This window comes from Bufo bufo, chromosome 2 (assembly GCF_905171765.1).
Source record: "Bufo bufo chromosome 2, aBufBuf1.1, whole genome shotgun sequence".
Classification (NCBI taxonomy): domain Eukaryota; kingdom Metazoa; phylum Chordata; class Amphibia; order Anura; family Bufonidae; genus Bufo; species Bufo bufo.
In genome coordinates, this window is record NC_053390.1 from 547,176,104 (window position 1) to 547,190,302 (window position 14,199).

The 14,199-nt window shown below is 45.4% G+C and overlaps 1 protein-coding gene across 3 annotated transcripts in view; it reads left to right on the plus strand.

Annotated features, from left to right (window-relative positions):
- The first annotated feature begins 9,849 nt into the window (after nt 1–9,849).
- The window catches only part of STAP1 (signal transducing adaptor family member 1), a 139,817-nt gene continuing 135,467 nt past the window's right edge, over nt 9,850–14,199 (plus strand). For all 3 annotated transcript variants that reach the window (XM_040420476.1, XM_040420478.1, XM_040420477.1), the window contains exon 1: nt 9,850–10,045. In XM_040420476.1, the coding sequence (XP_040276410.1) occupies nt 9,935–10,045 (111 nt within the window). In that variant the 5' untranslated portion in view covers nt 9,850–9,934. The remainder of the gene's footprint in view (nt 10,046–14,199) is intronic.

The following is a 14,199-nucleotide window of genomic DNA, read 5'->3' on the forward strand; positions in this document are numbered from 1 at the left end:
TAGAAAAAAGTGTGGCTCTCAGAAAATGTTGACACAAAATAGATAGAAGATAACGTGTCATTTTTCCTGCACTGTGTTCCCCCCAATAACTAATCCCAAAAAGGCAATGGCAGAGTTGTCGCCTTATCTTTATCCTGCTTCCCAAAAAGCTAAATAAAAAGTGATCAAAAAGTTGTTTGTACTCCTTAATAGAACCAATTATTAAGCTCTGTTAAAAATAAAATGTATGGTTGTCAGAAAATGACTGTACTGCTGTCCAGAGGCTGCTCAATAGCAACATGGCACCCGTAAACCATCCCACCAAACTGCCCTTGTTGAGGAAGGGTTGAGACACATGCATATATATATATATATATGCAAACACGTGCATGCATATATGATATATATGCATGCATTAATGGTCACTCTATAGGGTGATGTGCGCAGATGTGCCATGCATCTGCGCACATCTGTCCTTAGTGGCCCACAGGGGCTCATGTTGGGCCCTGTGGGAAATATGTGGTCCCTGGTTGATCTGTGCCCCCTTATATGATCTGTGTCCCCTTATAGTTAGTATATATTTCCTGTCCCTCTCATGTATATATATATATATATATATATATATATATATGGGATGTGTGTAAGCAGTGCATACATCTGTATATGTGTATCTGCCATGGCTCTCCCCCAGGTATATATATATGGTCCTACAACTGCCCATGTATGCCCCAGGTTTATAATGAGTGTATGTGTATATAGATGCGCCCCAAGTATCTATATACATACTTAAATGCCCCCCATAGGGACAGCGTTTAGCCAGTTCCTGCAGTGGGGTGGATATGTCTCCTAAGGAATCAATTGATCTGAGGCCTTTTGTTGAGTTTATCAGCCTAGTTACCAGTGGCATAGGGATCGCCATAGCAACGGCTATGGGGCCCGTCCGACCACATTCAGTTTTTGTTTTTTTTCATTAACACACACAGACACTACACACAGGCAGCGTAACTACCGGGGAAGCAGCTGCTTCGGGGCCCGACAGTTTATTTTCAAGTTAGTTAAATATCGATGTCTTAATGTTCAGGGCCCCTCGCTAATATGATCTAATCCTACTGTATTCTAAAGTCTCCTGATGTGTCTGGGATTTGAACCCACAACCTCCAATGTATCAATGGCAAAGCATTTACCCTCACAACCATAAAGGAGGCATTGCAACTGATTGAAAAAATTTGACACTTCTACTGTTATAGCTGGCTAAGTGTACATCTATACACATGACAGCTGCCCCAACACAACCCAGCACTGCTATATCTCTATATGACAGCTATCCCAGCACACTCAGCTCTGCAATATCTCTATATATGAGCAGCTGTCATGTGTATAGATGTACACTTAGCCAGCTATAACAGTAGAAGTCTCATATTTTTTCAGTCAGCAGCAAGGCATCTCTTATGGTCTTGTGGTTAGATGCTTTGCCTCTGATACAGAAGGTCATGGGTTCGAATCCTAGCAGAAACCTTTTCTGAAATACAAGCACTGACTCCATATATGGACATACAGGGCGGGACACAATACAGGGCCGGACACAGGAAGAGGCTGCATCGCATCACTGACATGGAGGTAAGTAGAAGTGTTTATTTTATTTTTTTTAATACCCGACTGTTACTGCCATGGGGGGAGCGGGGGGCACTTGATACTGGCACATGGGGGAGGGCGGTTGGCACCTGACCTGATACTGGCACCTGGGAGGGGGGGGGGGGGTTTGGCACCTGATACTGGCACATGGGGGGGGGGAGAGAGAGGCACCTGATACTGTGTATGGCACTATTTAGGGGAGGGGGATCTGTTGATGGCACTATTTAGGGGAGGGGGATCTGTGGATGGCACTATTTAGGGGAAGGGGATCTGTGGATGGCACTATTTAGGGGAGGGGGATCTGTGGATGGCACTATTTAGGGGAGGGGGATCTGTGGATGGCACTATTTAGGGGAGGGGGATCTGTGGATGGCACTATTTAGGGGAAGGGGGATCTGTGGATGGCACTATTTAGGGGAGGGGGATCTGTGGATGGCACTATTTAGGGGAGGGGGATCTGTGGATGGCACTATTTAGGGGAGGGGGGTCTGTGGATGGCACTATTTAGGGGAGGGGGGTCTGTGGATGGCACTATTTAGTGGAAGGGGATCTGTGGATGGCACTATTTAGGGGAGGGGGATCTGTGGATGGCACTATTTAGGGGAGGGGGATCTGTGGATGGCACAGGGGGGGGGCATACATTTTTTTTGCTATGGGGCCCATGCATTTCTAGCTACGCCCCTGCTAGTTACTATGCTCTCCCCCACCTTGTGTTTGTGACATGGCTGGGCGTGTGGTCCTGCTAGCCTCAGGGGGCCAACTGGCTGTTCTGAGGGTAGGCATACGTCACAGTGACACTATGATGTCACATCCCTGAGGAGGGTGGAGGTGAGGTGTTTCTGAGGCTGATATAGGAGCCCGAAGCCAGGAACAAGGGTCTCTTGCAACTGGACTAGAATGAGAGACACATGGGAGAGAGCAGCTCCATGACGGGCACCTGGAGAAGGTCGGCCTACTAACTCTGGAAGGATTAAGTATCTACCTGTCTAGCCCCTACCTACCCCTCACAAACTCCCTATATCCCCAATAATAGTCCCTTCCCTGCTACAAACACATCCCATTTCAATCCCTATAACTATACCCATACCCCCTACAACCCCTTGCCCATAACTCACCACCCTATGATCCCTCTCCCTGCCATCCACTCCTACCATTGCCCTGTACCTCAACAATCACTTGCAAGGTATTAACCCTTGCATTGCTGTATCCTAACAGGAGATCCTAACAGGAGCATCCCTGTTATCACTTGCAAGGTATTAACCCTTGCATTGCTGTATCCAACCCTTGCATTGCTGGATCCCTACCCTTTAGTTCCCCTTACCCTAATCCTACTATACGTGCAAGGCATTAACCCTTGCAGTGCTGGACCCCTACCCAATGTCTGTGGACTGCATTCACCCCTGCAGTGCCACCAATAACCCTTTGTCGTACTCTTAGGGATAGAACAGGTGGGGTGGGCTGCTAATACGCGTGTGTATGTGTGTATTGTATAGTTAGTTTGTGGGTGGAACTTGGGAACTGTAGTGTAGTTTAGTGCTGTATTTATAGTACTGTATTGTTAGTGTATTGCGTGCGTAGTGTATTGTTGGTATTAATAAATATTAGGTTTTATTTATAACTATCTGTGTAATGTGTGGTTATTAGCGATAGTTAGTTTAGTAAGGCGCATGCAGCTAGCTTAGTGATTAGCGTAAGGCAAAGTATAGTGAAAGTATTGTATTATTGTTATATAAAGGTATAAATGGGCAGAGTCATCAATAGATGACCCCTCCCATTTATGAATATTAATTACTGATATTTACATAAATATTGGTGATTAATATTCCCCCTTTACAGCCCTCCAAAACCCTTAGGCCCCTTTCACGTGGGCGAGTATTCCGCGTGGGGTGAACGCATTGCACCCGCACTGAATCCTGACCCATTAATTTCTATGGGGCTGTGCACATGAGCGGTGATTTTCAAGCATCACTTATGCGTTGCGTTAAAATCACAGCATGCTCTATATTGTGCGTTTGTCACGCAACGCAGGCCCCATAGAAGTGAATGGGGCTGCGTGAAAATCGCAAGCATCCGCAAGCAAATGCGGATGCGGTGCGATTTTCACGCACGGTTGCTAGGAGACGATCGGGATGGAGACCCGATCATTATTTTTTTCCCTTATAACATGGTTATAAGGGAAAATAATAGCATTCTTAATACAGAATGAATAGTACAATAGCGCTGGAGGGGTTAAAAAAAAAATTTTAATAATAATTTAACTAACCTTAATCCACTTTCTCGCGCAGCCCTGCTTCTCTTTTGTCTTCTTTTTTGCTGTGTGCAGGAAAAGGACCGGTGGTGACGTCACTCCGGTCATCACATGGTCCGTCACATGATCTTTTACCATGGTGATGTATCATGTGATGGACCAATCTACCCAGCACCTAACCCAAACCCGAACTTCTGTGAAGAAGTTTGGGTACCAAACATGCCGATTTTTCTCATGCGAGTTACAATGTTTTGCACTCGCGCGGAAAAATCGCGCATGTTCCCGTGTGAAAGAGGCCTTATGGTGCTCCTTCTCTTCTGATCCCTGCCGTGTGCCAAAACAACAATTTACAACTACATATGGGGTGTTGCCGTGTTCAGGAGAAAATGTTTAACACAATTTGTGGTGCTTTTTCTCCTGTTACCTCTTGTGAAAATTAAAAAACAGGGAGTTTATGCAACATTTTTTTTAGAAGAAATGAAAACTTTCATTTTCACACCCAAGCACTGCTGTGTGCCCATACAACAGCTTTTGACCACATATGGGGTGTTTCTAAAAACTGCAGAATCAGGGTAATAAATATAGTATATTTGGCTGTTAGCCCTTGCAGAGCTGATTGGAAGAGGACGAATTTGATGACAAGCTGGCGTTGACTGATGAGGCAAACTTTCACCTCAGTGGGAATATCAATCACCACAACATTAGAATCTGGAGCTCATGTGCTCTTATCGAACATATGAGGAACTCACCTAAAGTAAATGTGTTCTGTGCAGTGAGCCAGCTCAAAGTCTATGATTCCTTTTTCTTTGATACTGTCATTCTCAGGGCCGGTGCAAGGATTTTTGCCAACAAAAGCAAAGCCTCATGCAGACATCTGTGGAACACGGTCTGAGATACCGGACTGGCATTGTAGGAGCGCACAGCGTCATAGCAACCATTGACGCCGTGCGCTCCTGCAATGCCAGTCTGGTATCTCACGGACCGTGTTCCAACGGACATCTGCATGAGGCTTAAATCTGTGCTGCTCGTTATGGAAGCCTATGGATGAAATTGGTTTAAAACACCATAAGGGCTTGTTCACACGACCGTGCCGTGTTTTGCAGCCCGAAAATTGCGGATCCGCAAAACAGGGATGCCGCCCGTGTGGTTTCCGCAATTTGCGGAATGGAACAGGAGGCCCATTATAGAGATGTGCAATGAGTAGGACACTGGTACAATGGGTCAGCTATGCAGTGGGTCAGGATATATGTGTAGTAGTTCGTGACGCCAATTGCAGCTTGCGCAGGTACTGTAGCAGGGCCCTTTAAGATGTAATAACTCACGTACCAGATGAGGAATGCCAGAGGGGGATAATGTCTCTGTGTAATGTCAACGGTGTCTCCTACCTTGGTACGGCTGGACTCCTGGATCCTGGCTCACTTGCAATAAATTGAGTGTGGTTAATAGGAGTAATTGAGGAATGAATGAGATCCAAACAGGTAATATGATCCAACTTGTCTTTACTTAATGGGTGCAGCATAAATCCATACAGGTACAGCAATAGTCCTTAGGTCCCAGCAGGTATTGGCAATGTATGGCAGGGGTTAATGCCTCTTCTGCTCCTATACTATATGCCTGGAGAATCTGGCAGGTATTTATCTTCTGCTCTGTCTGTCTTCTGCTTAATATGGGCCTGACTAGCTGAGGAGGAATTTGGCTTCTCCTGGACTCTGGATTAGTACTCACAGGACTGCTCACAGGGGATGGTTGTTTTCCTGGAGATCTGTAGTCTTGGAGGTGCTGCTTGCTTATCACCAGCTGAGGTAGAAGACTCAGGCTGTGAAGAGTGATCTTGGCCTCAGACGAGGCTCGATCCTGTCTTGGGATCCCTGTTTCTGGGAGCTTCTACTAACACAGCCTTCCCCTAGCCGGGGTGGCTGGTACACACTAAGGCCTCTTTCACACTTGCGTTGTCCGGATCCGGCGTGTACTCCACTTGCCGGAATTACACTCCGGATCCGGAAAAACGCAAGTGTACTGAAAGCATTTGAAGACGGAACCGTCTTCCAAATGCGTTCAGTGTTACTATGGCACCCAGGACGCTATTAAAGTCCTGGTTGCCATAGTAGTAGTGGGGAGCGGGGGAGCGGTATACTTACAGTCCGTGCGGCTCCCCGGGCGCTCCAGAATGACGTCAGAGCGCCCCATGCGCATGGATGACGTGATCCATGTGATCACATGATCCATGAGCTTGGGGCGCCCTGACGTCACTCTGGAGCGCCCGGGGAGCCGCACGGACGGTAAGTACACTGCTCCCCGCTCCCCACTACACTTTACCATGGCTGCCAGGACTTTAGCGTCCTGGCAGCCATGGTAACCACTCTGAAAAAGCTAAATGTCGGATGCGGCAATGCGCCGAAACGACGTTTAGCTTAAGGCCGGATCCGGATCAATGCCTTTCAATGGGCATTAATTCCGGATCCGGCCTTGCGGCAAGTGTTCCGGATTTTTGGCCGGAGCAAAAAGCGCAGCATGCTGCAGTATTTTCTCCGGCCAAAAAACGTTCCGTTCCGGAACTGAAGACATCCTGATGCATCCTGAACGGATTTCTCTCCATTCAGAATGCATTAGGATAATCCTGATCAGGATTCTTCCGGCATAGAGCCCCGACGACGGTTGTCCGCATCTTTTGTGGACCCATTGAAATGAATGGTTCCGTATACGGAACGCAAAAAACGTTTGTGTGAACAATCCCTAACTTCACCATTTGATAAAAACTCCACTGACCCCCAAAAAAACTAATCAAAACACCAGAAATACTGCATATGTAGACACTCATTTTTCCAATAGACTATGAACTAACATGAGGGTGCTGCATGGTATTCTGAAAACACCATAAAATTGTGGCTAAATGCTGTGTGTGAAGCCAGCCTTACCATACTAATAAAGTTAATAGTTAGCTCCTGCCCCTGTTGAACAAGTGTAATGCACTGGGATCCTTTTGGTGTCATTTATCAAACTGGTGTAAAGTAGATCTGGCTTAGTTGCCCATAGCAACCAGAACCCACCTTTAATTTTTGACAGCTCCTTTGGAAAATGTAAGGAGGAATCTGATTGGTTGCTATGGGCAACTAAGCCAGTTCTACTTTACACCAGTTTGATAAATGAACCCATATATTTTTGTTGCTCCCAGCATTGTGTAAACTGTCATCAGATGTCACTGACATTTAACTCAAAATGATCTTTTCCTAAGGCCATACAAGAGGAATGGATGATCAACAAGGAAGTAGTAAAGGGATTTGCCCAGATTACCGTAGCCTTTACAACACATAACATAATCAGACATGTAGTTTTATGTAGCAGCAGTGACATGTATTGATATTAGTGATTTAAGTGCCCTGCTTTGCTTAGGTCATTTTTTCCCCAGCATAGTAGTTATTTTACCGACTCCAAGTAGGGTTACTCAGATTCTTGTTTTAGTGCTGTTCTGACAGCATTCTTTGTTGGAGGTACTACGACAAACCATAGATCTTAATCTATTCCTGCTCCTGCCACAAACATATGTTCCCTGTGCGGGAGCATTGTAATGAGTGGGCCTAGGAGCTGAGTCCACTCCATTTGCAGCAGGTGCTGGCTGTGTAATACAGCTGACACCTAGCTACAATGCCCGGGACTGTCCAGTGATTCCCTGACTAATATCTAGCTGAGGTACAACCACATGTAATGGTTATGGTTTGGAGGTACGCATGCAGTGGGAAACATTAGGATTTGTCAGTCTTAGGCCTCATGCACACGGCCGTGTTCCGCGGCCGAGAGCGGTCCATAGTTTTTTTTTTGTGGATTGTAATAATGCCTATCCTTGTCCGCAAACTAGAAAAAAATAAATAGGACATGCACTATTTTTTTTGCGGGGCAACAGAACGGACATACTGATGCGGACAGCACACGGTGTGCTGTCTGCGTTTTTTGCGGACCCATTGAAATTAATGGGTCTGCATCCTATCTGCAAAAAAAAAAAACGGAACGGACACGGAAACAAACAACGTTCATGTACATGTAGCCTAAGGCTACATGCACACGGCCGTTGTTTTGGTCCGCATCAGAGCTTTGGCGGCTCGGATGCGGACCCATTCACTTCAATGGGGCCGCAAAAGATGCGGACAGCACTCTGTGTGCTGTCCGCATCCGTGGCTCCGTTCCGTGAATCGCAAAAAAAAATAATATATAACATGTCCTATTTTTGTCATCCGTATTTTGCACATCCGCAATTTGCAGACCGCAAAACACACAACGGTTATGTGCATATAGCCTTAGAATGTACTGGGGATGGTAGTATGATGACCTGGAAGTTCAGGTACATAGTCAAACAAGCCAGAGTTTGCAGTACCATGGAACAGATATGAGTAGACATAAGCATAGACAAGCCAAGAGTCAGTTAAAGGGTTTCTACCATCAGAAATAGGTATGTAGCTGACTGATATAGCAATGCGCTAATGTCAGCCCTACATAACAGTATGTTCTTTACCTTTCTCCCTGCAGCCGTTTTGGTAAAAAAAGCACTTTTATAATATGCTAATGAGCCTCTAGGTGCTAATGTGGGCGTAAAATCAGCACCTAGAGGCTCCATCCACTCACGCTTTATCCCGCCCAGGTCCAGTGTTGTGCCCGCCCAGCTCCTTTCGATTGATGCCATGGTCCACCGCATTGTTGACGAAATCCTGTGCCTGTGCCGTTCACTTCTGTCTTCGGCGCAGTGAGTGAAGGCCGCTCTTCTGATGCCAGCTTCCTCACTGTGACGTAGTCGGCACAGGCGCAGTGAGGAATCCGGCACTAGGATCGCATCATTCACTCACTGCGCCAAAGACAGAAGTGAACGGCACATGCGCGGAATTTCGTCTGCGATGCAAGGAACAGTGACATCAATGAGGAGCTGGGCAGGCAGAACAGAGGACCTGGGCGGGATAAAGCGTGAGTGAATGGAGCCTCTAGGTGCTGATTTTACGCCCACATAGCACCTAGAGGCTCATTAGCATATAATAAAAGTGCTTTTTTTTTTACCAAAATGGCTGCAGGGAGAAAATGTCAGAAACATACTGTTATGTAGTGCTGACATTAGCGCATCGCTATATCAGTCAGCTACATAACTATTTCTGGTGGTAGAAGCCCTTTAAGGCTTTGTTCACAGTTGTGCTGGTAATCTGGTAGCCTGACAGTGGATCAGCATACCGGAACTCACTGTATCCGGTAACTCCGGATAGAAACACGTACCTCCAGATCCTTATTGACAATAATGGGATCCAGCGGTATTCTGGCTGCTTTTCCGGCATAAATGCTGGGTTTCAGCTGGACAAATACCGTTGCATGCAGCGGCCCGACATTTATGCCGGAACAAGCTAAAGTAATAGCCTGACGGAATACCAACGCATCTGTGAATGGGGCCTAACAGAGGTCAAGCAGGATGAAGATATGGTGTAGTGGAAAATCCAAAGAGTTGTCATGGAAGTTGAGTCACAACAGGTCAAGTTAATGTTCAGAAGAAGTCACAAAGACCAACCAAAACTAGAGATACATTGGTCATTGACGCCAGCCAGAATGGGGATGATTTAAATAGATCACCTATGATTTTTATTGGCTGAACATCTGTGTGCATGTCCTGCCTAGAATCCCTGCCCGCCCCTAAGAACCACTTTAGAATGGTTAAGAGGGAGAAGATACTGTACATGACAGATACAGTAGATATTTGATAGAGATAGGTAGACATATATCCATTCTCATGATATTTACCTCATGACTTCATTTATATATATATATATATATATATATATATATATATATATATATATATATCCAGTTTCTGAGACCGTGTGCTACATATGTCAGATATGATGGAATTTGGCCAAAAAAATGGCCTCTCTTACCTGCTTTCTCCTCCCAGTGAAAATGGGCTGGCTGAGCCTGTAGCACAGGCAATCTGCATAATTATTCTCTACCTGGACTTCCCTCTACACACAGTTTACCGTACTTTCCTCCACTCGACAAACAGCTAACAGAGGAAAGTTAACTGCTGAGGAAATATTTGGAATAAGGAAACTGAGCATGGCAGCTGCTGAAACAGCCCCAAGAAAACTTTATCAGCAAAGGTCTAAGCTAACTTCACTGCCTTTATACTATGAGGGCTTTCTGTCGATCAAGCGAGGTAGAAGTAAGGTAAGAGCATTCAGTTTGTCTAGCAAGTGATCTGCACAGAATGTTCATGAAAATGTTAGTACTTCCCTTTTCCAGATTTCTTTAAGTCTAGGATTAATGAACAAGGTTAAAGCTGATCTGTCATCAGATTATACTGTGGGAACAGATGCGCTCTCCCATATGTCAATATGGCACAAACAATATTGTGGCATTTCGCTAATAGAAGTGATCAAAGAGGACACTATTGTCAGGGTTATACATGAGTCAGGTGTATTCATGAGGGTAGCACCTTCCGCGCGCTCCTAACACTGCCTGAAGGGCTGCTGTGTGCAGATACCACAACCGATTTGGAAAACATGCTGTTTTGGTGAGGTTTTTTCAGCTTCATTTTAATAAGATCAGCACGGCTTCGGCCATTAAAATGAATGAGAGGCTTTTTGGTGACTTTTTTTGGCACAGATTTCATACAGAAAATGCGTGAAAAACAGCACCAAAAAAACCACGTGTGAACAAGCCCTTAGTGAAGGTTGGGGAGACTGCATACACAGCAACCTGTCCATTGTTAGAGGGCTGCCTTAATGAACACACCAGACACCTGACGATGAGACCGGTGCATGCTTTGAATGTTCCAATATTTTTTGTACCATTTTGGCTCATCGCATATCCTCAGATTCTGTTGCCCTTATGGAGTCTGATGAGAGACCCCCTTTAAAGGGGCCTTCCCATTTAATACATTGATGGCATATCAGATACGCTAGTAAAACAGTGAAGGCCCTTCATTTTCATGATCATGGGGGTTCTGGCTCTCAGAAGAAAGTGATGGCAATATGCCAACACGTTATGTGATAAGGAAACCCCTTTAAATACTTAATGAATACGTAAAAGAAAGCCCATATTTAGCATGTCTATTAAAGCAATCTTTATGACTGTCATAAATAACACACACTGACTGTTGTATTACAGCAGGTGGACTTTAGCATGGAATTTACTTTTCTAGAAAGAAGTTGCTATATGCAAGATATCTCCAGCGGGTAACTACATATATTTACTTAGAGCCCTTATTTTTAAAATATTTTAACATAAGGAAGGCTAAAAAGCCCCAAAACCTAGTAAGGAACTATAACCCTAAAGCTAAAAGCAATATGTGTATGTAAAACCGTGGGCACTGTTCACATAATGTCACTCTAACCTACGTGTAGGTCTCCTGCAGCTAAATGAGGCTGATATCAATAGCAGGAAACGGTATCGCATATAAACCAGTCCTGCTAAGGATTTCACCTTGAAGGCATTGTGAAGAAAGACTATGCATAGAGGAAGGGTCAGGTACACCATTGGGCCCATAGAACATGATACCCGTGACTGCTTTGAAGAATATGGCAATACACTAATCAGCCATAATATTAAAACCACCTGCCTAATATTGTGTAGATCCCCTTGGGCCATTAAAATGGCTCTGAGCTGTTGAGATACGAGTCTGTAACACCTGTGAAGGTATCCCTTGATATCTGGCACCAACAGGTTAGCAGAAGATTATTTAGGGTGCCTTCATAAAATCCACAACATAAAGACATCCCCCATGTTAAACTATGGGTATGAAAAGTGTAATAAAAAATTCACAGATATCCATTCAATTCAATTCTTGGAAAAAACGCAACAAAAAACGCAAACTTGTAAAATCTGCACCTGGGGATTTTTTTGCGGAAAATTCCACAACGTGTGAGGGCACCCATAAATCCTGAGTGGGGCCTCAGCTTTGTTTTAACAATGCATTCCACAGACGTTTGATCAGATTAAGCTTTGGGGAAGTTGGAGACCAAATCAAAACCATGAACTCTCTCTCATGTTCCTCAAACCATTCCTGCACATTTTTTTGCAGTGTGGCAGGGTGCATTATCTTGCTGAAAGCGGAAACTCCCATTATGGAATATCATTGTCATGATGAGCCATGGGCAGCTAAGCCAGTTTTCTGATTGACCAGTTTAATAAATCTCTCCCAATGAGTGCTATGCAGTGAATAGCGGAAGTGGCTATGCTGCTTCCTCTATTGGACCTGGCAATCTCATTATTGCCGGATGCAGGATCTTAGCAGACCCATATCGGCTCTGCCTTGTACAAAACTGCCACAGGGGGCTGTTTTCCCCTGTAACCAGAAAACATTGGAAATAGTGCAAAGTTCGCCCCCATCCTGGCCAACTGTCAAACATAGTGTAAAACCCGCAGTGCAACTAAACATTATCACACTTTGATAAATGACCCCCCCCAGTGTACGTTCTGGCATCTTCCTTTCATAGCTAACATTAATGGGGTTGTCCCCTTTCTGGTTACCATTAGATGACTATATGGCACTTACTAATACAACCTTTGTTGAAATTCTGTGCCGTTATCTATATTTCATACAGTATGTCCCTGGTTTGCCAAGTCTTTTGTGCTGTCCACACAGAGGCCTTCTCCATAAAATAGCTGCTGATGGAGGGTCATGTGATGTCACGGTGGGGAGTGGGGTAAACTCCCCACCGTCTGTCTGAAATTAAGGAAAGCCACTAGGCCTGGAAGCCAGGATAAGGGAAATGGTCACCTCCTATCGCCACCCTCATCCTATCCCTGACCTCCTAACCGCATAAGCGAATTCAGATGGTAGGAGGTCTCATGCATCGGAACCTGGGCCCTACTGACCCTATAGGTCCCTGCAATATGGGAGTCAGGAATAAGACGGCCGATTCATCCAAGACATGGATAAATCAGAGTCTCCCACAGGCCTAGAAAGAAGGAGGAGGCAGCAAGCAAACAACAGAACGGCAGGTAAGTGTCCTGTGGCCAGATGGCCACAGACAACAGAACGACAAGATCACTTACCGGAAGCCACAGCTTGCTTTCTTGTATTTCCCCCTCCGGGGAACCCCAGGGACCCCCTTCCGAAGGACATGTCTTGCAACCATGCGGCATCATCCACACCATAGACAAACCACACATGGAACAAACAACTAGACAAACATCAACCCATAAATGCAGCACCACACATAACAACAATGGGGAAGGGTAGACATAGGCAAGGACCTCGATGTCCCACAAGGTGGCCCTGAAGGACAGGGCAGTTGGAAATGCTCAGAAAGGAGCATTGCATACAGCCCAAATAAAGGCTGAAGTGAATATCACCTCAGGCTCTCAACACCAAGACTATAAGAGCCAAGAGGCCACACCCAGCTCCACCTAGCACACACCTTAACCCCGTGCTCACCAGAAGGGAAGGGAAACAGCCTTAAAGGGAAAGCGCGCACACATGCATAAACAGAAACACGTTGCCACACGGCGAAAGTGTCATGGCAAACAACCTCCAAGCTGTGACATGTGACCGGCAAATCACAAATTCACATACACTGGACCTGCTATCTGCACTTGCTCTGCTGGAAGTTTAGTGCATGTGCAGTGTGTTTGAGTGGAGGAGGCTGAGTCTTGTGTCTGGTCATATGACCCTCCATCAACGGCCATTTTATGAACATGACCTATATGCCCAACAATGGGACATAGTAACATAGTAAATAAGGCCGAAAAAAGACATTTGTCCATCCAGTTCGGCCTGTCATCCTACAAGTTGATCCAGAGGAAGGCAAAAAAACCCTGTGAGGTAGAAGCCAATTTTCCTCACTTTAGGGGAATAAAAAATTCCTTCCCGACTCCAATCAGGCAATCAGAATAACTCCCTGGATCAACGACCCCTCTCTAGTAGCTATAGCCTGTAATATTATTACACTCCAGAAATACATCCAGGCCCCTCTTGAATTCCTTTATTGTACTCACCATCACCACCTCCTCAGGCAGAGAGTTCCATAGTCTCACTGCTCTTACCGTAAAGAACCCTTTTCTATGTTTGTGTACAAACCTTCTTTCCTCCAAACGCAGAGGATGTCCCCTCGTCACAGTCACAGTCCTGGGGATAAATAGATGATGGGATAGATCTCTGTACTGCCCCCTGATATATTTATACATAGTAATTAGATCTCCCCTCAGTCGTCTTTTTTCTAACGTGAATAACCCTAATTTTGATAATCTTTCAGGGTACTGTAGTTGCCCCATTCCAGTTATTACTTTAGTTGCCCTCCTCTGGACCCTCTCCAGCTCTGCTATGTCTGCCTTGTTTACAGGAGCCCAGAACTGTACACAGTACTCCATGTGTGGTC